Consider the following 21,787-nt stretch of genomic DNA (forward strand, 5'->3'; position numbering starts at 1 on the left):
GGTAGGAACCCACCTCTGAGGGCGGGGTTTCCTAACCATTCACTTCCAGTGGTATAAATCTCAAATCCCAGAATTCCATAGCCAGAGAAGCCATTGTTGAGAATTCTGGGAAATTGAAGTCCACATATCTTAAAGTGGCCAAGGTTGGGAAACCTTGATGTAACAGAGGGAGGAATTGTTGGAAGAAATGTCCATCTGGGTTCATTTCCAAGTGGGGAAAAAAGACACTGGATTCATGGAAGTTAGTTGGAAAGAGGTTTATTGATGGTGGACAGGATCACATCCTTTGAAGATGTTGGGTGAAGAAAAAAAAGGGAAGAGTGCCTGAGTTTTATGCCCTCTCTGTGCTTTTGAATTTGAGCTTGCACTCTGATTGGTTGTCAGACTCCCATAGGGCCATCCAAGGGGCAACTCTGTCGGCTGTCCTGAGTCCCAGGCTTGGTTGAGTCTTGCTGGGTGATGTAATCTTCCCAGGTGCCATGTGGTGAGATGGGTAGAAGGCTAATCCTATCACAGTGTTTCTCAACCATGACAACTTGAAGTCCTGTGGACTTCAACTCCCAGAATCCCCCAGCCAGCATAGCTATGCTGGCTGGGGGATTCTGGGAGTTGAAGTCCACAGGACTTCAAGTTGCCAAGGTTGAGAAACACTGTCCTATCATGTCCTGAGGGCCATGTCTTAATCCCATCACCCTGGACCTGAAGGGGGTGGGGCAGGAAGCTTCTTTTTTTCTTTAAAAACATGTTTCTCCTTTTCTCATCCAGGGAAACATAATATCCTGCCTTTTTAATATCTCCTAAAATATTTCATTCCTCCAGGAGGGGTGCCTGGGTGCTAACTTCCTACAGAGTTAAAAAAAATCAAGATGGCTTCTTGCAGACATGACATGTCATTTTTTACATGTGTGCTGCCTGCATGATTCAAGATAAAGCAGGACTTCATTGCATTATCATACAGTTTCAAACATTACTCTGTTTGAATTTTGACGTCTTCCCATTAAAAAATATCCTAAATATGACATTCCCTTCCCCCACGTTATGGCTTCACCAAGGTCAAGATGGGATCAGGCCATTTCATTGCAATTAGTAAAACTAATCTGTTCAAATCAAGGCCAAAAGCCAAGAGAGGTCAAAGAAGTCAAAATGGCCACTCAGCTCTGCCTGTGGGATTGAAGCCATGCCTCCTTTAAAAGGGGCGGGGCTTCAATCATATAGATAGAGTCAAGTAAAATATTTATTATTGTCATAGATCGGCGTAGGAAGAATAGAATAAAAACAGTAAAAGCTTAAAAAGATTTTAAAGCTTTTGCTTTTAAAAAAAACAACAGTAAAAAGCTTTAAAAACTAGAAGGAATATAAAATACACCAAATTAAAAAAACTGAAAAATCTAAAAACCCAGCCTCTTGACTTTTTAAAAAATCCTGCTGTGGACGTCCTTGGTTAAAACATGACCCCAAAAGTTAATTTAGTATTTTTAGGAAGTTCCTCACACAATCCTTCCTACTGAGCTTCAACAGATAAAAATCAATGAAGGAAAAAGAGACTCAGATATAGAGTGCAATCTGAAGGAAGTATAGAAAGTACAGCTAAGATTTGGCTCCTGGGTTTATCAGAAAAACTCTGAACAAAGGAGAAAATATGTAAAGATTTAAATAAAGGAGGAAAAGAAAGGTTTGGTGTACGTATCATGAGAGAACCCTCGCAGAGATAGGCCAAAAAAAAAACCAAGATGGTGTCAAGTGGAGCAGCCATCTTGACTTTTTTGCCCGCAACCCTATGGACATCCCTCATTGTATACATGATTCTACTTGGGTTGGAAACATTCAAGCACCCAGTAGATGGCACTATAGAGTTACAGTTTTCTGTATTGCTTCATTTAGTGTTTCTCAATCTTGTGCGCCATAAGGCATGCGGACTTCGACTCCCAGAATCCCCCAGCCAGCATAGCTCATTAGGGAATTCTGGGAACTGATGTCCCCAAGTCTTCAAGCTGCCAATCTTGAGAAACAATGTCAGGAAGGATTGAGTGACATTATTCCAGTCTGCTTTTAACCAGGTCAAGGAAAGATCTAGCAGATGCATTCCCGCAGCAGGACAAGCAAAGGTTAATAACCCTAACCTTGGTTAATTTATTCTTTTATGGAATCCTAGAACGAGAAGGTTGGAAGGGGTTCCACGGAGGTCATCTAGTCCAACCCCACATTTTCCCTCGGAGGCCTTCCCAACTTCCTTTAAATCCTCCCGTAAAGAAATGCCCCGTCTTTTATTCACAACTGACCAACTCTCACCATGGGGAACATTTCGACCGCGGAATGTAAAAGTGGGGATTAAAAACAAACATAGAAAAGTGGTCAAGGTGAAATCTGGCCTTTAAAGTATGAGGCGTGAGGTAAAAGTCAGCGTCTTTATTAACAGGCAACAGCAACTAACAAGTTCAGAACACGGACAGCGCGCGGGCCGCCTGACAGCTATTTATACTTGACAGCTGTCAGGTGGCTGTCAATCGGTGGCCAGTGATTTTCCCGCCAGCCGGCAGGCGCGCCCGGGCCAATCAGGAGCCTTTGGCTCTGGCCCCGCCTGCCGGCTGCGTCAAAAAGACGCAACAGGCCAAGGCAACTTCTCAATACAGAAGTCACCCACACCCTCTGCAAATAAAAAAATTCATCTTTGTCAGCTAAACTAGTGCAGGGCTGATACCTTTCCCATCTTTGGCCCAGCTCTGCGTTCTAATGATAATTTAAAAAAAAATCACACTCAACCCTTGGCAGGGGATTATGGGAACTGTAGTGCAGCATATTTGGAGGTTGAGGAATGCTAATGGATGTGACCATAACCAGGGGTGGGATTCAGCCGTTTTGGACTGGTTCGGGCGAACTGGATACTAATTTTACATCTGGTTCGCCAAACCGGTAATTGAAAGGACTGGCTGGCCCCACCCACCCCTCTCCTCTCCTCCCAGGAATCTCCACGCGGCCTGTTCATCATCTCAGGTATGTGCAGGTCCTGCAAAAAATAGGCCTTCCGGAGGTCCAGAAACGGGCCGTTTCCGGCCACCAGAGCCCAAGGGAGGCCGGTTTTCGCCTTCCCGGAGGCGCAAGCAAAGCCTCCAGAGCCTGAAGAGGGTGAAAATGCCCCATCCCCACCGTGGTGCAGGAAGCCAAGTAGGCCACGCCCCCATGGCCACGCTCTGCCAGCAACCAGGCAGAGAACCGGTTGCTAAAATTTTTCAATCCCATCACAGGCCGTAACTTATTCAGGCTAAATTTATCTCAACGTTTCTTCCTCTTAATTCCTCCCAACGATAAGTCCTGCTTCTTAGCCTCAACAGCCTCCAACTTAACTCTCTTTTTTCCCCTGAATTATATTTCCATCCAGGATACAACTGATTACGTCGCTTATGTTGCCAAGGATCCCATCAACCAGCGAGGTGAGTGTGATTGGAGAAATAGCACCCCCACCCCCACTTTTTAAAAGCTATAACCATGGCGTGGTGCAGAAGCTTGCAAAATTTGTTATTTAAAAAATTACGCTATGTTTCATCTGCGTGTACGGACTAATGCATACATGAGGCGTCACCAATTTTTTTCCCATAGGTTGATATATCCATATCCATACCCATGTCTGTGCATTTTGTGATATACTCCTCGACTTACAGCCATTCATTTAGCGACTCTCCGAAGTTGCAACTGCCCTGATAGAAATCACTTACAACCAGTCCTTGCAGTTACAACTATCGTAGCATCCCTTTTAGGGGTGGGATTCAGCCGGTTTGGACCAGTTCGGACGAACCGGTTGGCATGATTTTTGCACAGTTTGGAGAACCGGTAAAACCCCACCCACCCTGCTTCAACCTGCCCTTCCCTATATATTATCTTCCCTTCGCCACGTGGTCCAGACCGTCCAACTAATCTCAGTGCCTCGCCTGCTCTGTTCATTAAATATAAGCATGCCACCCCCTTCGCCTTGGGTCGGGGCCCAGAGACATGCCATTCCCCGGCTCCGGCCTTGCCCTGGAGCTACCACCTGCTTACCACCTGCCTCGGCTGGGGAATGCGCCATTCCCCGGCTTCAGCCTTGTCCCGGGCTTCCATCCGCATGCCGCTGCCCCCCTCTGGCCTCAAAGCCAAGGTGGCGCAGTGGTTAAATGCAGCACTGCAGGCTACTTCAGCTGACTGCAGTTCAGCAGTTCGGCTGTTCAAATCCCACCAGGCTCAAGGTTGACTCAGCCTTCCATCCTTCCGAGGTGGGTAAAATGAGGAGCCGGATTGTTGTTGGGGGCAATATGCTGACTCTGTAAACCGCTTAGAGAGGGCTGAAAGCCCTATGAAGCGGTATATAAGTCTAACTGCTATTGCTATTGCTATTACCTAAAGCGCTGCAGCGGAGATCTTTCAGCTATCCCTTGCCGAGGCTCGGTCTCTGGCGGAGACCTTCCATGTGGCCTCTGGGTCAGTAGCTGCTTCTCCCCCCTGCTGCTCTTGGTGGGAGAGAGAGCGTCTCTTGTGCCATTTAGCAGCTGTGAGCTTCCACTTTCCTTTAAGTCCTCTCCGGAAAGCGCGCAGCACTTCTGGATGGGACTTAGAGGAAAGCCGTGGCAGATCACAGCTGCTAAATTGCACAAGGTTGCAGCATCCTGGGGTCATGTGATCCCCATCTGACCCTTTCCCAGCTGGCTTCCAACAAGTGACGGGGGAAATGGGATTCATTTAACAACTACTGTATTTTTTCGGAGTATAAGACGCACCAAGGTTTTGAAGAGGCAAATTTAAAAAAAAAAATGTTTTTGCACTCTGGAAAACTCCCCAAAATGGTCTGGTTTTTTTTGCAAAAACGGGTCCGGTTCCCCCCACCAAAAGGCAGGAATAGCCTTTAGGGGGCTTGCAGAGTGCTCCTGGGGGGTGCCCCCCCCCCTCAAATGAGAAAAAACAGTCAGTTTTTCATGAAAATGGGTCTGTTTTATGTCAAAGAAATTGCATGCATAGCCTTTAGGATGCTTATAGAGTACTCCTGGGGGCTGGGGGGGGGGGAATTGAGCAAAAACCGGCCCATTTTTCACTCATTTCTACCTTCCCCAGCCCCCAGGAGCAGTCTGAAAGGCTCCTAAAGGCTATGCATGGCCATTTTGGTGAAGGGGGTGGGGCTTTGGGAGGCCAAAAATGTTGTATTCAGTGTATAAGACGCACCCATATTTTCACCCTCTTTTTTGAGGGAAAAAGGTGTGTCTTATACTCTGAAAAATACGGTAGTTATTTCTATTATTCTTTCCATGTCCTTTTTCTATACATTTAACCAGGAGTCCCTAACCCCTGGGGCACTTGATCTATTCGGAACTGGGCTGTGGAAGAGGCGGGCGAGCGCACACAGGGTGGGCATATACATCCCCGCTTGCATGAGCAGTGGGCGAGCACATGCATGCGTGCTTCCCCGTTGCTCATGTGGAGCCGAGGTGGTGCAGTGGTTAAATGCAGCACTGCAGGCCACTTCAGCTGACTGCAATTCTGCAGTTCGGCTGTTCAAATCTCACCGGCTCAAGGTTGACTCAGCCTTCCATCTTTCCGAGGTGGGTAAAATGAGGACCCGGATTGTTGTTGGGGGCGATATGCTGACTCTGTAAACCGCTTAGAGAGGGCTGAAAGCCCTATGAAGCAGTATATAAGTCTAACTGCTATTGCTACTGCTATTCCTCTCTCCCACTTGCTTGTCTCCAAAGCCGGAAAGATTGGGGAACTGCATTAAACAACTCAAGTGATAACAACAACAGCAAAAGGTTAAAAAGTTGGCCCAGTTCACTTTAACAACTGCCTAGCTCAGCAACGGAACTTCCGGTCGTAAGTCTAAGACTACCTTTTGTACAGGATAATATATTGAATATATTGGTGCCTGTTCCTAGATCTATTTGTAATTATCAGGCTAAATCCATCCCCTGCACGATAAAAGTCTCTACATTGAAAATTAGTTGCACTGGATGGCTGTGAAGGTTGGACCATAAGGAAGGCTGAGCGCCAAAGAATGGAGGCCTTTGAACTCTGGTGCTGGAGAAGACTCCTGCAAGGTAATCAAACTAGTCAGTCCTAGAGGAGATCAACCCTGACTGCTCTTTAGAAGGTCCTAAATCATGAAGAGGAAACTCAAAGACTTTGGCCACCTAATGAGAAGGAAGGATTCCCTGGAGAAGAGCCTCATGCTGGGAACGATGGAGGGCAAAAGAAGAAGAAGGGGACGACAGAGAATGAGGTGCTGGATGGAGTCACTGAAGCAGTCGGCGTGAGCTTAAATGGTAGAGGACAGGAAGGCCTGGAGGAATATTGTCCATGGGGTTGCGATGGGTCGGACACAACTTCTTGACTAACAACAATCATGGAATATAGTCTAACATGTTGCTTCACTGTGGATAGGGATATGTGTGTATGTGTGTGTATACAGACACACACCACATACAAGTATACTGTACATATACATTCACATATCCAAATTGGGACAAAAAAGGACTAGATAGCAGTGTCCCAATACCTATGGGGCTGCCACAAAGAAGAGGGGTGTGTGTGTGTCAACTTATTCTCCGAAGCATCAGAAGGCAGGACAAGAAACAATGGATGGAAACTATCAAGGAGTGAAGCAACCTAGAGAATTAAGGAGAAATTTCCTGACAGTGAGGACAATCAACCAGTGGAACTTCTTGTCTCCAGAAGTTGCAAATGCTCCAACACTGCAGATTTTTAAGAAGAGACTGGACAGTCACTTGTAGGAAATTGTATAAGGTCTCCTGCTTGAGCTGGGGGTTGGACTAGAAGACCTCCAAGGTCCCTTCCAATTTGGTTATTCTGATTTTGTGTGGGTGGGTGCGTGTGTATAAAAGAATGGTAAACCATTTTTCTGTTTCATTTTTTCTTTTCTTTTTAAAAAAAAGTCAAATGACTGTCAGGCCTGCAGCCATCTTCGGCTCTTCGGCCTGCCACGCTTTCTATTCTTCTACTATGCATTTTCTACTGTGGAAAATGGGAGGGGGGATTGTATGGAGTTAGATGATATGTAGCCAAAACAAAATTCTTTCTAGAAAGCCAAGGTCATCCTTTCTCTCTGAACTCTCTGCACCTGACCAGAACTGGATGGGTGGAAGCTGCCAGCACGGCAGTGGAGATTGGACCATGTGATGGACTTGTGGGTGTAGGGCAGGGGTGGGTTCCTGCCAGTTCTAACCTCTTCTATAGAAGAGGTTCCACAAATCTACCATGCCGTTTAGAACCAGTTCCAGCTCCCTCCCCCCGCCCATCCGTACATCATCAAGATGAAGAGCGAGAGGAGGAATTCTGGGAGTTGAAGTCTACAAGTCTTAAAGCTGTCAAGTTTGAACACCCCTGGGGTTTTTCTTTCTAAAGGGTTAGGGGTGCGAGGGTCTTGTAACTTGACAGCTTTAAGATTTGCGTGCTTCAAATGCCAGAGTTTCTGAGCCAACATTTTGGTTGCTAAGCAAAAGCATTGTTAAGTGAGTTTCACCACATTTTACAAGTTGGCCATGCCCACCCAGTCACATGGCTGGCAAGCCAGTCCCACCCAGTCACATGGCCGGCAAGCCACTCCCACAAAGCAGGCCACACCTACAGAAGAGGTTCTAAAAATTTTTGAAACCACCACTGGTGTAGGGGCATGATCTTTTTTTTTAAAAAAAATATTTTTAAATAAACAAGAACAAACAAAAACATAAACACACACATCCTTCTTCCATTTCATATAGCGTGTTATTTGGTTACAAGTTTTTGTGCATCCTTTCCATGGTTATCGAGTCACAAGTTGCTCATTTGGTAAACATAGATATATTATTGTTATGTGTCAATTTTTCAACTATAATTATTATTCCTTAATTTTAAACAAGGTAGTCTAAATATTGAATCCATACACACAACATCATTTTGCATCAATAATTCATGGGGCAAGATCTTGAACTTTCAACTGGGTGGGAAAACCGGGAAGCTTTCAGATTCGGGTTTCCCCAGATGTGCCAACATGGCTCTCTTAATAAACTGGAATTTTGAGCAATCCTTTGCCTTGGACTCTGATTTACTTTTGGATGCTTTTTTGGAACCCTGACAAGGGCCTGTTTAAATGCATGCTACGCCTCTTAAGATTTGCAAGGAACAGTGTAGTTTGAAATGTCAAAACCTGAAGGAATAACACCGCAGCAACAAAACAAGAGACAGCTAACGTTCTGCCTGCCCCTTAGCTTGGAGGGTGAGGGTTGTAACATAGGGGCTGACAGAGGGCACCCTGGGGCCAGCTATCAGCTCTGCTCTCTCTTGGCTAGCTGCCTTAGGCAAGCTGCTTCCTCTGAGCCTCGCTCTTCTTCGCTCCCTATGCTATCAGGTTGCTGAAAGATTTACCCATCGGCAGATAATAAATCCCATCTCTGCTCTGCAGGCTTTTTTTTTTTTTTAAAGTAGGATTTTAAGCGTTGCAGAGACAACCGAGGGCGTCAGTAATGCCAAGCTGGAGGAACGTGGGCAACGAGAGACGGGTGGTATCTAAATTTGATAAAGAGATAAATAAAATGTTGGCATGCCAAGATGCTCCCTTGATAATAGTGGGAAGATGTCTGGGTGGAACCGAGTGTTTGGTTATGCTTACGGCATCTTCGATGAAAAGTCCTTAAATTGAGCGATGCTCTTGGCCCTTAGCTAATTTTTTTCTAATTTACACCTTTCTTTCCCAATCTTACTGAAAGGGATTAAGTGAAAATGGTGATGGATCAAAGTTGATTGTCTTAGTTGCTTTTTTTGGTTGATGGTAAACATGACAAGACTTTTAGATCTTGGATGTGCTATGTATGAAGGTATAGAACACATGGGTTGGTTGGAGCGTGTACAGATAATCCTAAAGGTATCATCATAATCGAACCCAGAATTATGGTTGTAAGGGGTGGCAATCCCAAAGGTGCTTTTTTTCAGGAGGCAACTGGTCTTCCTTGTTTTTTCTTTGAAGATGTTTCTCTTCGCATCCAAGAAGCTTCTTCAGCTCTTGACTGGATGGAAGGGAATGGGAAGGATTTAAACTCTTGCAGACAGCTGGTCATTTGCATCCTTTGAGAGGGCCCATGAAGCACTTCGAAGAGTGTTCGAAGACTTCAGTTAGTCCAGAATGCAGCCGCGTGAGCGATTGTGGGTGCACCCAGGTACACCCACGTCACACCTATCCTCCGCGAGCTGCACTGGCTACCCATTAGTCTCCGAATCCGCTTCAAGGTGCTGGTCGCTACCTTTAAAGCCCTACATGGCATCGGACCTGGGTACCTGAGAGACCGCCTCCTGCCGATTACCTCCCATAGACCGATTAGATCTCACAGATTAGGTCTCCGGATTCCATCCGCCAGGCAATGTCGGCTGGCGATCCCCCGGGGGAGAGCCTTCTCTGTTGCAGCTCCAGCCCTCTGGAATGATCTCCCCGTCGAGATCCAGACCCTTACTACCCTCCCCGCCTTCCGCAAAGCCACCAAGTCCTGGCTGCTCCAGCAGGCCGGGGGGGCTTGTGAAACATCCAGCCCACGGAAATTGTGAATGTTGCGGTTTTTGTTTTAAAGTGTTGTCTTTGTCCAGTTTTCCCCTTCCCTTGTCTATTGTGAGCCGCCCGGAGTCCTTCAGGAGTGGGCGGCATACAAGACAAATAAATACAAATACAAATACACTTGGGGAGTTATCTATGTCCTCATTTGCATCTAGTGCAAATAGAGCCGAAGTGGCGCAGTGGGTTAGGGTGCAGTACTGCAGGCCACTTCAGCTGATTGTTATCTGCAGTTCAGCGGTTCTAATCTCACCGGCTCAAGGTTGACTCAGCCTTCCATCCTTCCGAGGTGGGTGAAATGAGGACCCAGACTGTGGGGGCGATATGCTGACTCTGTAAACCGCTTAGAGAGGGCTGGAAAGCCCTATGAAGCGGTATATAAGTCTAACTGCTATTGCTATTGCTAAATGGGTCCTGTAGTCTGCAATTTTTCTTCTGGACATCCATTCCTACTCCCACACCATTCCAAGCTTGTTCATCCCAAATAGTACAGCTAACCGTCTGTAGAGATTCTCAGTCATCCAGGTCCTGGTTGTCCCGAAGGGGCTTTTTCAGGAGGCAACTGGACTTTTCTTTGGTTTTCCTTTGAAGATGTTTGGCTTCACGTTGACTGAAGAGTGGGGAATGGAAGGATTTATATTCCTTGCAGACAGCTGGTCATTTGCATCCTTTGAGAGAGTCGTTGAGGCCACCTGGAGGTTTGTCTGTGTCTTCAGGGTCACCTGAGTGGAGCAAAGAAGTGTGGAGCCTTCTTGGAACTGCTGAAAGGACCGTGTTGTAGAATGGAGATCGATGATGTCATATCCCTCCTCCTCTGTTGAGAGGGGGGGCTGTTCAATTTTAACATAAGGGCTTCTTTTGATCCCTCTCTCAAGCCAGCTGTCCTCTCTGTCCCAAATGTGGACTTTGGGGGGTCTTCAAAAGAGTGGCATTTGTCTTTTGAATGCAGATGGACTGCTGAACCTTGTTCCAATGGATTTGTTCTCCTGCCTTGTGCATTGCGTTAATCAGAATTAGAGCTGGAAAGGACTGTGGATGTATTCTACTCCAGCCCCCTGCTGAAGCAGGAGACCCTGCCCCATTTCAGACAAGTGACTATATACAGTCCCTTCTTTAAAAAAAATCTCCAGTGATGAAGCACCCACCACTTCTGAAGGAAAGACATTCATTCCACTGGTTAATTGGATGAACTTTATGAAGTTCATCCAATTAACTTAATAGGATGAACTTTATGAAGTTCACTTCATAGAAAACAAAAGGAAGTCCCAGTTGCCTCTTGAAAAAGCACCTTTGGGACAACCATGACCTGGATGACTGAGAATCTCCATAGACAGTAAGTGGTGGACTTACTGTGACAGTGACAGTGACGTGCGGTGAGGTTTATGGCTGGTGAGGCAGTCGGTTCCACCACAAAACCGCGGTAGACTAAAGCGCGCTCGACGAAAGCGCGTACCTGACGTCATCACAGCGCGACGAAAACATCACGCTGTGAGCGGTAAAGTTAAAATTAACGCGAAAACCTTACCCTAACCCCCCCCAACTTAACCCTAAACCTAACCCTAAACCTAACCCTTAACCTAACCCTAAACCTAACCCTAAACCTAACCCTTAACCTAACGCTAAACCTAACGCTAACCCTTAACCTAACCCTAACCCTAACCCTAATGCTTAACGTAACCCTAACCCTAACCCTAACCCTAACCCTAACCCTAACGCTTAACGTAACCCTAAACCTAACCCTAACCCTTAACCTAACCCTAACCCTAACCCTAAACCTAACCCTTACCTTTACGTGAATCGGCTTGCTTTAAAAGCGCTTTTTAAAGCGCCCTTTTTTCTCCGCGGTCGTATTTGTCACGCTGCTGCTGATGTCAGGTACGCGCTTTAATCGGGCGCGCTTTAGTGGACCGCGGTTTTGTCATGCCACGGAGGCAGTCCTCTCCCCCGACACCTCACTGACTAAAGCACTTCCTTTCGGCCGCCTGTGCTCGCAGCAGAGCTCAGGCGGGCTGCCCCGAGCTCAGGCGGGCGAAAGAATGTGCTTTAGTCAGGGGGGTATCGCGGGAGAGGAGAGAATGCCTGAGCATTGCATTTATTAAAGAAAAAAATAAGAAATTTGAAGGAAAAGAGGGAGCGTGGAGTGGGGGTGGGGGGCATCAGAAACGGAGAAAGAGAGGAGGAAGCGTGAGCGCGACGCTGCAGCTTTAAACAGAACGACAGAATTGAAGCCTCTACAAAATGCGCCCTCTACTATGAGGCAGGAGAACTGCATGCCTCAACTACCTCGGGATTTTTTTAGGCTTTTAACTCTCGCTTAACTCTGCTCGAGCGCCTAAAAAGTCAGACTAGATGAGGCATGCAATTCTCCTGCCTCATAGTAGAGGGCGCTTTTAAAGAGGCTTTTTAAAACAGGCAGTCATTCACGGTGTGGCAGCAGCTAGCTAGCCTAACTTGTGTCTCTGTTTGTGTCTTGTATCTCTGTGTCTTGTTGTGTCTTTTTGTGTCTCTGTTTGTGTCTTGTTGTGTCTCTGTTTGTGTCTTGTGTCTCTGTGTTTTGTTGTGTCTCTGTTTGTCTCTTGTTGCGTCTCTGTTTGTGTCTTGTGTCTCTGTGTTTTGTTGTGTCTCTGTTTTTGTCTTGTGTCTCTGTGTCTTGTTGTGTCTCTGTGTCTTGTTGGGTCTCTGTTTGTGTCTTGTTGTGTATCTGTTTGCGGGGGGAATAAGTTTAACGTCTGGTTGCGGATCTTCTCTCTCTCTTTGGCAGCTTGCCACATCTTGGAATGCTGCGACGGATTGGCGCAAAGCATCATCAGCACCATCGGGCAGGCCTTTGAGCTCCGCTTCAAGCAGTACCTGCATAGCCCTCCCCAAACTGTAGCACCCCAGGAGAGGTATGGGTAGCCTCAGTTTCCCCAGCGTTGAAGATTGGGCATCTGTACATTTGGACTTGCCCTTTCCCCCTCCTGCCCCAGTCAGTTGATTGGCTGACTCTGGGCCAGTCCCTCCCTCTTATCCCAAGATCCAATAAAATATAATCTAATGGAGAAGATCCTGGACTAAGGGCAGGAAAATTTGGATTCTAGTCCCCAAACCAGCTACAGAAGCTCATTGGCTGAATGTGAGTCAGTTCCTCCCTTTCAGCCCGAGAGCCAATCAAATATAGTGAGGAAGTGGCTGCACTAGGAACGGGGAGACCTAGATTGTAGTCCTCCTCAGCTACAGAAGCTCATTGGCTGATTTTGGACCAGTACCTCCCTCTTAGCCCAGGACCCAATCAGGTGTAGTGGGGAGGATGCTGGACTAAGAATGGGGAGACCCTCAATCTAGTATTCCTCAAGTCATGAAAGCTCATTGGCTGAATGTGAGCCAGTCCAGTCCAACAGCCAATCCGTTGAGGAAAAGGGAGACTAGGGGTCAGGAGACCCAGGTTCTAGTCCTCCTTCAGCCATTGGCTGACACTGAGCTAGTCCCTCCCTCCTAACCCAAGAGCCAATTAGGAGTAGTGTGGGAGGAGCTGGACCAGGAGGGTGGGGAGACCGGATGTTGAAGCCCCCCCTCCCAATTTTACACACACCGTGTAAAAATGGGCTTTGATCATGTAATTGTCACGCCTCTCTCTCACACACATATGGATAGTGTGAATCTCACACACAGATTCTCCCTCACAAGCACAGACTCTCTCTCCCACACATACACAAGCATACAGGCACAGAATCTGACACACACACACACATATATACACAGGTTCTCACACCCAGATTCTCCCACCACAGATTGTCACAAACACAGACACACATAGACTCTCTCTCCCAAACACACATACTTGCTTATGCTCACTCTCACACACATGTACACATGCAGAGTCTCTCCCACACATACATACACATACACTCATTCTTATACACAGAGACTTTTACACACAAACAGGCTCACACACACCACTTTCACACACATACTCTCACAAACACACATAGACACACACATACTCTCACACACATGACTTTCACACACATACTCTCACAAACACACATAGACACACACATACTCTCACAAACACACATAGACACACACATACTCTCTCTCACACACATGACTTTCACACACATACTCTCACACACACACATAGACACAAACATACTCTCTCACACACACATGACTTTCACACACATACTCTCACAAACATACACACTCTCACACAGACACACACAGACACATTATAGATGTCTATGTTTCTGAAATATGTGACATTGTGCCCCTGTTTCTGGTGTCTGTTTGTTTGTTGCATTGATTGATTGATTGATTGATTGATTCATTCATTCATTCATTCAATTTATATATAGTGTTGGCCTTGTCCACACTTGTCTTTCTGATCAGGACAATGGGAGTGGACGATTCTTGGGGTGAAGAGGAAGACTCCTCGGGACACAACTATTACAACAGCATCCCCGGGAAGCAGCCCCCCTTGGCGGTCTGGTGGACTCTCGCCTCCATTTTGGATCGGCTTCCAGCCACACACTCTCTCTGGGATCCTATGCCACCCATTTCAGCCAGGTAACCCCAAAGCCCTTGGCAGGTCCAGCTGGTGTATCCAAGCCTGTTTAGCTCAACTAAAGGGCACCGTCATTTGTCCCTTAAACACAATCTCTTCCCACCCCACTCCCACCCTCACCAAACCTTTCCTGTGGTAGAAGAAGAAGAAGAGGAAAAGAATAGAATAACAGAGTTGGAAGGGACCTTGGAGGTCTTCTAGTCCAACCCCCTGCCTAGGCAGGAAACCCTGTTTCAGACAAATGGCTATCCAGCATCTTCTTAAAGACTTCCAGTGTTGGGGCATTCACAACTGCTGGAGGCAACTTCTGTTCCACTGATTAATTGTTCTCACTGTCAGGAAATTTCTCCTCAGTTCTGAGTTGCTTCTCTCTTTGATTAGTTTCCACCCATTGCTTCTTATCCTACCCTCAGGTGCCCTGGAGAATAGCTTGACTCCCTCTTCTTTGTGGCAACCCCTGAGAATATTGGAAGACTGTTATCATGTCTCCCATGGTCTTCTCTTCACTAGACTAGCCATGCCCAGTTCCAGCAACTGTTCTTTATATGTTTTAGCCTCCAGTCCCCTAATCATCTTTGTTGCTATTCTCTGCACTCTTTCTAGAGTCTTAATCTTTCTTTAACATCATGGCGACCAAAATTGGATGCAGTACTCTAGGTATGGTCTTAATAGGGCTTTATGGAGTAGTATTAACGCTTCACATGATATTGATTCTATCCCTCTGTTAATGCAGCCTAGAACTGTGTTGGCTTTTTTGGCAGCTGATCCATATAATTTAGGAAATTGGCTGTTTTTTAAAAAAAACTCTTTTTCCGCTGTCCAAAGGTGCCACCTCCCTTTGTTAACCAGATATTGGATATGTGTATTTTTTTAATTTAAATATTTTTTCTTCTGCAGAAAAATACCCTGTGGCAAAGGACTGCAGGTAGTCCTTGACTTATGGCTGCAATTTCTGCTGCTAAGCAAGACAATTGTTAAGAAGGAGGTTCTGCCCCATTTTATGACCTTTCTTTTCACAAACCGGTTTGTTGAATCCTTGCAATTGTTAAATTAGCCATACAATTGTTAAGTGAATCTGGCTTCCCCATTGACTTCGCTTGTCTGAATGTCACAAAAGGGGATTACATGATCCCGGGACATGCCGCCGTCAAAAATATGAGCCAATTTCCCAGAGCTTGAATTTCGATCACATGCTGCGGCGGTCATAAGTGTGAAAAATGGTCATAAGTCCCTTTTTTCAGTCCCGTTGTAACTTTGGTCACTAAACGCATGGTTGTAAGTCAAGGAGTACCTGTAATTGAGGAAATTGGTTGTTTTAAAACCTCCTTTTTTGCAATCCAAAGGTGTCCCCCCCTCCCACAATTAATCAAACATTAGATGTGTGTGCTTTTTTATTTACCGTATTTTTCAGAGTATAAGACACACCAAGATTTCGAAGAGGTAAGTAAGAAAAAAAGGTGTTGTTTTTTGCAAAAATGGGGGCAATTTTTCCTTCCGCCAGCCCACCTAAAGCCTGCAGAGTGCTGCTGGGGCCTCAGTTTTTGTGAAAAACGGCCATTTTGTACCCATTTTTTGCAAAAACGGGGGCATTTTTGCCTGTCCCCAGCCCTGCTGAAGCCTGCAGTGTGCTGCTGGGGGCTGGGGAAAGGCAAAAACACCTCCGTTTTTCACAAAAATGGGATGCTGGGGCAGGGAGGCCAAAAATAGCTGTATTCGGTGTATAAGATGCATAACATTTCCACGCTGTGTATGTGGGGGGGGGGGGGGAGAAGGTGCGTCTTATACTCTGAAAAATCCGGTAAATCTTTTTCTTCTGCAGAAAAAAATATCCTTCGACCTTAGACTAATTTAAAAATAAAACTATCACGATAGGGGCAGTGGTGGGGTTCAAATTTTTCTACTACTGGTTCTGTGGGCATGGCTTGGTGGGCATGGCCAGGTTGTCAATGTGACTGGGTGGGCGTGGCCAATTCAGCAGTCCATTTTGCCAATTTAGCAGCCCATTAAACAATACACAGCAGCCCGCCCATTTTATTCGTCTTTTTAATACTGTATGAAATTTTTGCTCTAGGTTTTTTTTTTTACTAGGAGGGAAGGAGAGGTTGGCAAGGCCTGGGGGTTTCTGGGAAATTCTCCTCTGTGTTAGAGGCTCCAAAATAACCAAGATGATATAAGGTCCCCTACTGGAGCAGGGGATTGGACTAGATGACCTCCAAGGTCCCTTCCAGCCCTGGATTGCTGTGCTCTTTCAATGCATCCTCTGAAGCTGCCCCCTAGTGCCAGGGTTTGTGGTCCTTCCTTCCTCTCCTTTTTGTCCTGGGAGCCAAAACGGGGCGCCCCCCACCCACCCATTTTCAGCCTAGCAAGCCTCCCTGGGAACCAAAAACGGATGCATGGGGACTCCTGGAAGGGGCCGGGCCAGTCAGACGTGGCATTTGCTGGTTCTCTGACCAGTTAAAATTTCCGCTACTGGTTTGCCCAAAGCGGTCAGAACCAGCTGAATACCACCTCTGGATAGGAGATTAACCTTCAGCATGCCAATTAGAAAACCTTGGCTTGAAAGAATGCCATTCTTGCAGGGGGAACTACACCTTCCATCATCCCCAGGCAACAGGGGAGTGATGGATGCTGTAGTCCAGCCCTACAGGGTAAACGCAATTTGGGAGAGGCTGGCCAAGGACAGTTTTCTTCTGGATTATGAACCGATTCCTGCCCTAGATTCACCTAAGGGCAGTAGGGCTAAAACTGTAGCAATAGCAATAGCAATAGCAGTAGACTTATATACCGCTTCATAGGCCTTTCAGGCCTCTCTAAGCGGTTTACAGAGAGTCAGCATATTGCCCCCAACAATCTGGGTCCTCATTTTACCCACCTCGGAAGGATGGAAGGCTGAGTCAACCCTGAGCCGGTGAGATTTGAACCGCTGACCTGCTGATCTAGCAGTAGCCTGCAGTGCTGCATTTAACCACTGCGCCACCTTGGCTCAAATAGGCAAACCAATTCTTTGCCCTCGTGCTAAGATCCTTTTCGGTGGAAATCCGAACTCGGCAGCAGCCTCTGCTAAGGGGATGGGCTCCCGTGGACGTGCAGAGCATTAAAGAAACATGAGTAATTCAGCCGCCGAACCAATTCCAAAAGATAAATGCCAATAGCGTAGCTTGAATGCCAAGTAGAGGCTTAACCCAGCTGCGTTGGTGAATGCAAACAGATGTTAATTATATCTGGGGAGAAAGATAGACTTGTTGAGAAATAGAGAGTGCAGGAAAGTTTGATGTAAATGACATACTGGAGACTGAGAAAGGCAAGAACGAAGAGAAGAAGCCGCTCCTTTGTTTCTTAATCACAGAAAACTAAAACATATGAAGAACGGTTGCAGGAACTGGGTACGTCTAGTTTAATGAAAAGAAGGACTAGGGGAGACAGGATAGCAGAATTCCAATATCTCAGGGGTTGCCACAAAGAAGAGGGAGTCAAACTATTCTCCAAAGCACCTGAGGGTAGAACAAGAAGCAATGGGTGGAAACTAATCAAGGAGAGAAGCAACTTAGAACTGAGGAGAAATTTCCTAACAGTTAGAACAATTAGCCAGTGGAATGGCTTGCCACTAGAAGTTGTGGGCGCTCCATCAAGGGAGGGTTTCCAAGAAGAGATTGGATGGCCATTTATCCAGAATATTATGGGGCAGGACAGGGGTGGGTTTCACATTTTTTTTACTACCGGTTGTGTGGGCGTGGCTTATTTTGTGGGTGTGGCAAGCCCAAAACCTGCCCGCTGCTGAGCACTCTGCTCAGGAGTAAACTTGCTCATGAGTAAACTGCAGATTAAGAGGCAGCCGGCAGATCCGGGCATGCTTGCTTGGCTGCTCGGCCCCACTTCCACCCCCTTGGAGCTCACAGGAAACAAATGAAACTGCCGCCTCTTTGCTTCCATGCATGGAGGAGGCGGGGAGGCTCGATCCCACTTAGGAGGCGGTGGTTTGCGAAGCCTCGGGGCTCCCTGAGCAGCCCACGTTGCTTACCTGTGTGTAGGCACTAGGGGGCAGTTGTGTGGATGCACGTGGCGAAGACGAGTCAGGGCGAGTCTGTCAAGTGAGCCGGTTTGGGGAGGGCGTGGCCAGCCAGCCATCACTACTGGTTTGGTGACCCATGCTCAATTACCACTACCGGTTCTCTCAAACCGGACTGAACCGGGAGCAACCCATCCATGGGGCTGGGGCGTCAAACTGGATTTCGAGGGCTTTGATCAGCATTGTATTTCTCCTCTGCAGGCTGGTTGGGGATGGGGAGGGCTGCAATTGGGGGCGGGGGAGACAGTTCCCTGACCAATGGCTCCGCATGCCACCTGTGGCACACGTGCCATAGGTTCGCCATCCCGGACCTATACTGTACCTGTGCATTTTCTTTGAAGACATTTCGCTTCTCACCCAAGAAGCTTCTTCAGATCTGACTGGATGGTGGGGAATGGAAGGATTTATATTCTTTGCAGTCATCTAATCATTAGCACTCTCTCTGAGAGTCATTAAGGTTTATCCAGGGGTGGGCTTCAAAAATTTCAGCAATGGGTTCTCTGCCTGGTTGCTGGGTGGGTGTGGCCATGGTGGGTGTGGCCTAGTCGGCCTCCTGCACCACAGTGGGGGGACATTTTTGTGTTCCCTGGGGCTCCAGAGGTTTTCGTCGAGCCTCCGAGAAGGCAAAAATGGCTTCCCCATAGCTATAGCAATAGCAATAGCAGTTAGACTTATATACCGCTTCATAGGGCTTTCAGCCCTCTCTAAGCGGTTTACAGAGTCAGCATATCGCCCCCACAGTCTGGGTCCTCATTTCACCCACCTCGGAAGGATGGAAGGCTGAGTCAACCTTGAGCCGGTGGGATTAGAACCGCTGAACTGCAGATAACAGTCATCTGAAGTGGCCTGCAGTACTGCACCCTAACCACTGCACCACCTCGGCTCTCATAGGCTGCGGAGGCCCTCTGGAGGCTGGAAATAGGCCCGTTTCTGGCCTCCCCGAGCTTCTGTGTGCATCCTGCACTTACCTGCTTCCAAAACGGGCTGCAAGGAGACTCCTGGGAGGGGAGTGGTAGGGTGGGCGAGGCCAGCCAGGAGTGGATTTATGGGTTCTCTGAACTGCACAGAATCTTAGCTAGAGATTCTCCCAAACCCCTGCGAACCCCCAGCAGCCCACCCTTGGGTTTATCTGTGCTCTGACTTCTGAACTGCTCAAAGGACAGTCCTCAGAGAGACTGCTGAGGACGAGGTGACTGCAAAGAATATAACTCCTTCCGTTCTCCACCATTCAAGTCAGATCCAAAGAAGCTTCTCGAACGAGAAGTGAAACATCTTCAAAGAAAAACGAGAAAGTCCAGCTCCCTCTTGGAAAAAAAATGAAAGCACCTTCATCTCATGAAAAGGCAACTTCTCACCTTTGCTCCTGTGAGCCAATATAATTCCATTTCTTTCCAATCCGCAGGTCGGGGCTTCAGCCAGAAGGGAGCCCAGCAGTCACTCAAACCTGAACTGGGATGCTGATCTTTCTGGTAATTTCTATATTTATCATATCTCGTTCATGTTGGAGGCACTGTTTAAGCCACTTCTGGGTTGAAAGGATGAGCCTGTGACATCACTATTCCTCGAGGGACGCCTGTGGGAACTCCTTTTATGTCTTTGTTACAGTGGTGGGTTTCAGGAGGTACGGCCCGGTACGGGCATACCGGTAGTAGTCAGGAGCAGCGGCCACTGTATCAATACGGCGGCTCGCTTGGCCCGCCCGCATTCCATAGCTGTTTATAATGCGACCGGCCAATTGCCCATGTGTCCACAGCGTGCGGCGCCTGTGTGACCACTGCCGAGCAGCTGGGTGTCGCAGGGCAGTGGCATGCGCATGTTTGCGCAGCGCCCGTGCCCGACTCGGATGCCTGGCCCCCGTGCGCAGTGTACCGGTTGCAACGGGATCCGGAACCCACCACTGCCCCGTCAGGGAACTGGAGTGAATGATGGGAGCTCGCTCCCGCCACTTGGCTGCCCTCGGGTCTCAAACGCGGGCTTGCTAACTCCAATCCAGCATCTTCGCTACAGGAGCCACCACGCTCCGCTGTATTTATGATACTGGGAGAGGGATGGCGAACCTATGGCACGCGTGCCAGAGGTGGCATGCAGAGCCCTCTCTGTGGGCACGTGCACCGTTGCCCCAGCCAGTCATCAGGTTTCTGGCGCATGCGCATCTTCCACTTTGGGTATTCTGTGCCTAAAAGGTTTGCCATCACTGTACTAGGAGATATCTAGCACAAAGTGAATTAGGCAAAGATCTTTAAAAAAATAAATCAGGGGTTGCTTTTTTTAAGGCGCTTATCTAGGAAGGGAGTCTCTAGAGCAGTGTTTTATTTTCAACTGTAGCCATTTTAAGATGTGTGGATTTCAACTCCCAGAATACCCGGTTCGGATGAACTAGATGCTAATTTTGCATCTGGTTCGCTGAATCAGTAATTGGAAGGACTGGCTGGCCACTCCCACCCCTCTCCTCCCAGGAGTCTCCATGCAGCCTGTTTTGGATGCCAGGCCCGTGCGGAGGCTCTGGGAGTTTGAAAAACAGGCCTCCCGGAAGTTCCAGAAGTCCGGAAACGGGCCTGTTTCTGGCCTCCGGAGACCAGGGGGAAGCAGTTTTCGCCGTCCCGGAGGCTCGAGGAAAGCCTCTGAAGCCTGGGGAGGATGAAATACCCCCCACCCTGCGGGCCATGGTGCAAAAAGCAAGTAGGCTACACACCCCATGGCCCCGCCCACCCATCAACCAGGCAGAGAAACGGTTGCTAAAACTTTTCAATCCCATCCCTGTGTACATGGCGAGAAAAACAAATCTTGTGAGTTTACCCAGATTCTTTTCAAGATGCTCAAGTCTCCTTCTCTGCGTTTTTAATTGTTTTATTCTCCAACTGTTGAGTTTCTCTTGATTCCTTACCTCCCTCCCACTTTCTTGCTATTCGTGGTATAGTTTTGGCTTTAAAAAAATACCTGCCAATTATATTCTGAGCTTCAGGTGCAGCCATGGATGTACGGATATATAGATATTTAAAAAAGTTTTGGTTTCGTATTTTTGCCAGCTGCTGCAAGCTGGCTTCCTCTCAAGGAGTGTTGCTTTGGATAGAAAAGTAGGGTCCCAAACTTCTGAAACAGATGGAAATAAGGAAAAGGGAGATGCAATTTAGTTCCTACACACTTAATTAATTCACAATAAATTCTCAAATCAAGATAAGGACTGGAACTTTCGCTATTTGGCATTTGGGGGGCAGGTGGGGGGTTATGATGTTCCCTCCCTCTGTTCAAAAATACATTCTTTGAAGAAAAAAATGATAGGAAACAGAATTATATTGGAGAAGAACTTCCACAAATATGTACAGGTAGTCCGGGACAAACCACCACAATTGAGCCCAAAATTTATCTTAAGTAAAAAAAAAAAAATATTAAGTAGGTTTTGCCCCATTTTACGACTTTTCTTGCCACATTTGTTAAGTGAATCACTGCAGTTGATAAGTGAGCAACCTCGTTGTTAAGTGAATCCCGCATCTGGCCATAGCTTTGCTTGTCCGAAGGTGGCAAAAGGGGATCGCGTGACCCTGGGACACTGCAACCGTCATAAATATGAATCAGTTGTCCCAGCATCCGGATTTTGATCATGTGACCATGGGGATGCTACAAAGGT

At 47.3% G+C, this 21,787-nt stretch overlaps 1 protein-coding gene across 1 annotated transcript in view; it reads left to right on the forward strand.

Annotated features, from left to right (window-relative positions):
- Window positions 1-21,787, forward strand: part of SHC2 (SHC adaptor protein 2) — an 80,768-nt gene that overhangs the window by 43,886 nt on the left and 15,095 nt on the right. The window contains 5 exon segments of the mRNA XM_087704993.1: window positions 3,377-3,428; window positions 12,312-12,438; window positions 13,922-14,007; window positions 14,010-14,098; window positions 19,565-19,631. Of these exon segments, the coding sequence (XP_087561119.1) occupies window positions 3,377-3,428; window positions 12,312-12,438; window positions 13,922-14,007; window positions 14,010-14,098; window positions 19,565-19,631 (421 nt within the window).

Source organism: Thamnophis sirtalis, unplaced genomic scaffold (genome assembly GCF_051295495.1).
Source record: "Thamnophis sirtalis isolate CommonGarterSnake01/CBP01778 unplaced genomic scaffold, rThaSir2_p1.2 scaffold_1, whole genome shotgun sequence".
NCBI classification, from domain to species: Eukaryota; Metazoa; Chordata; class Lepidosauria; order Squamata; family Natricidae; genus Thamnophis; species Thamnophis sirtalis.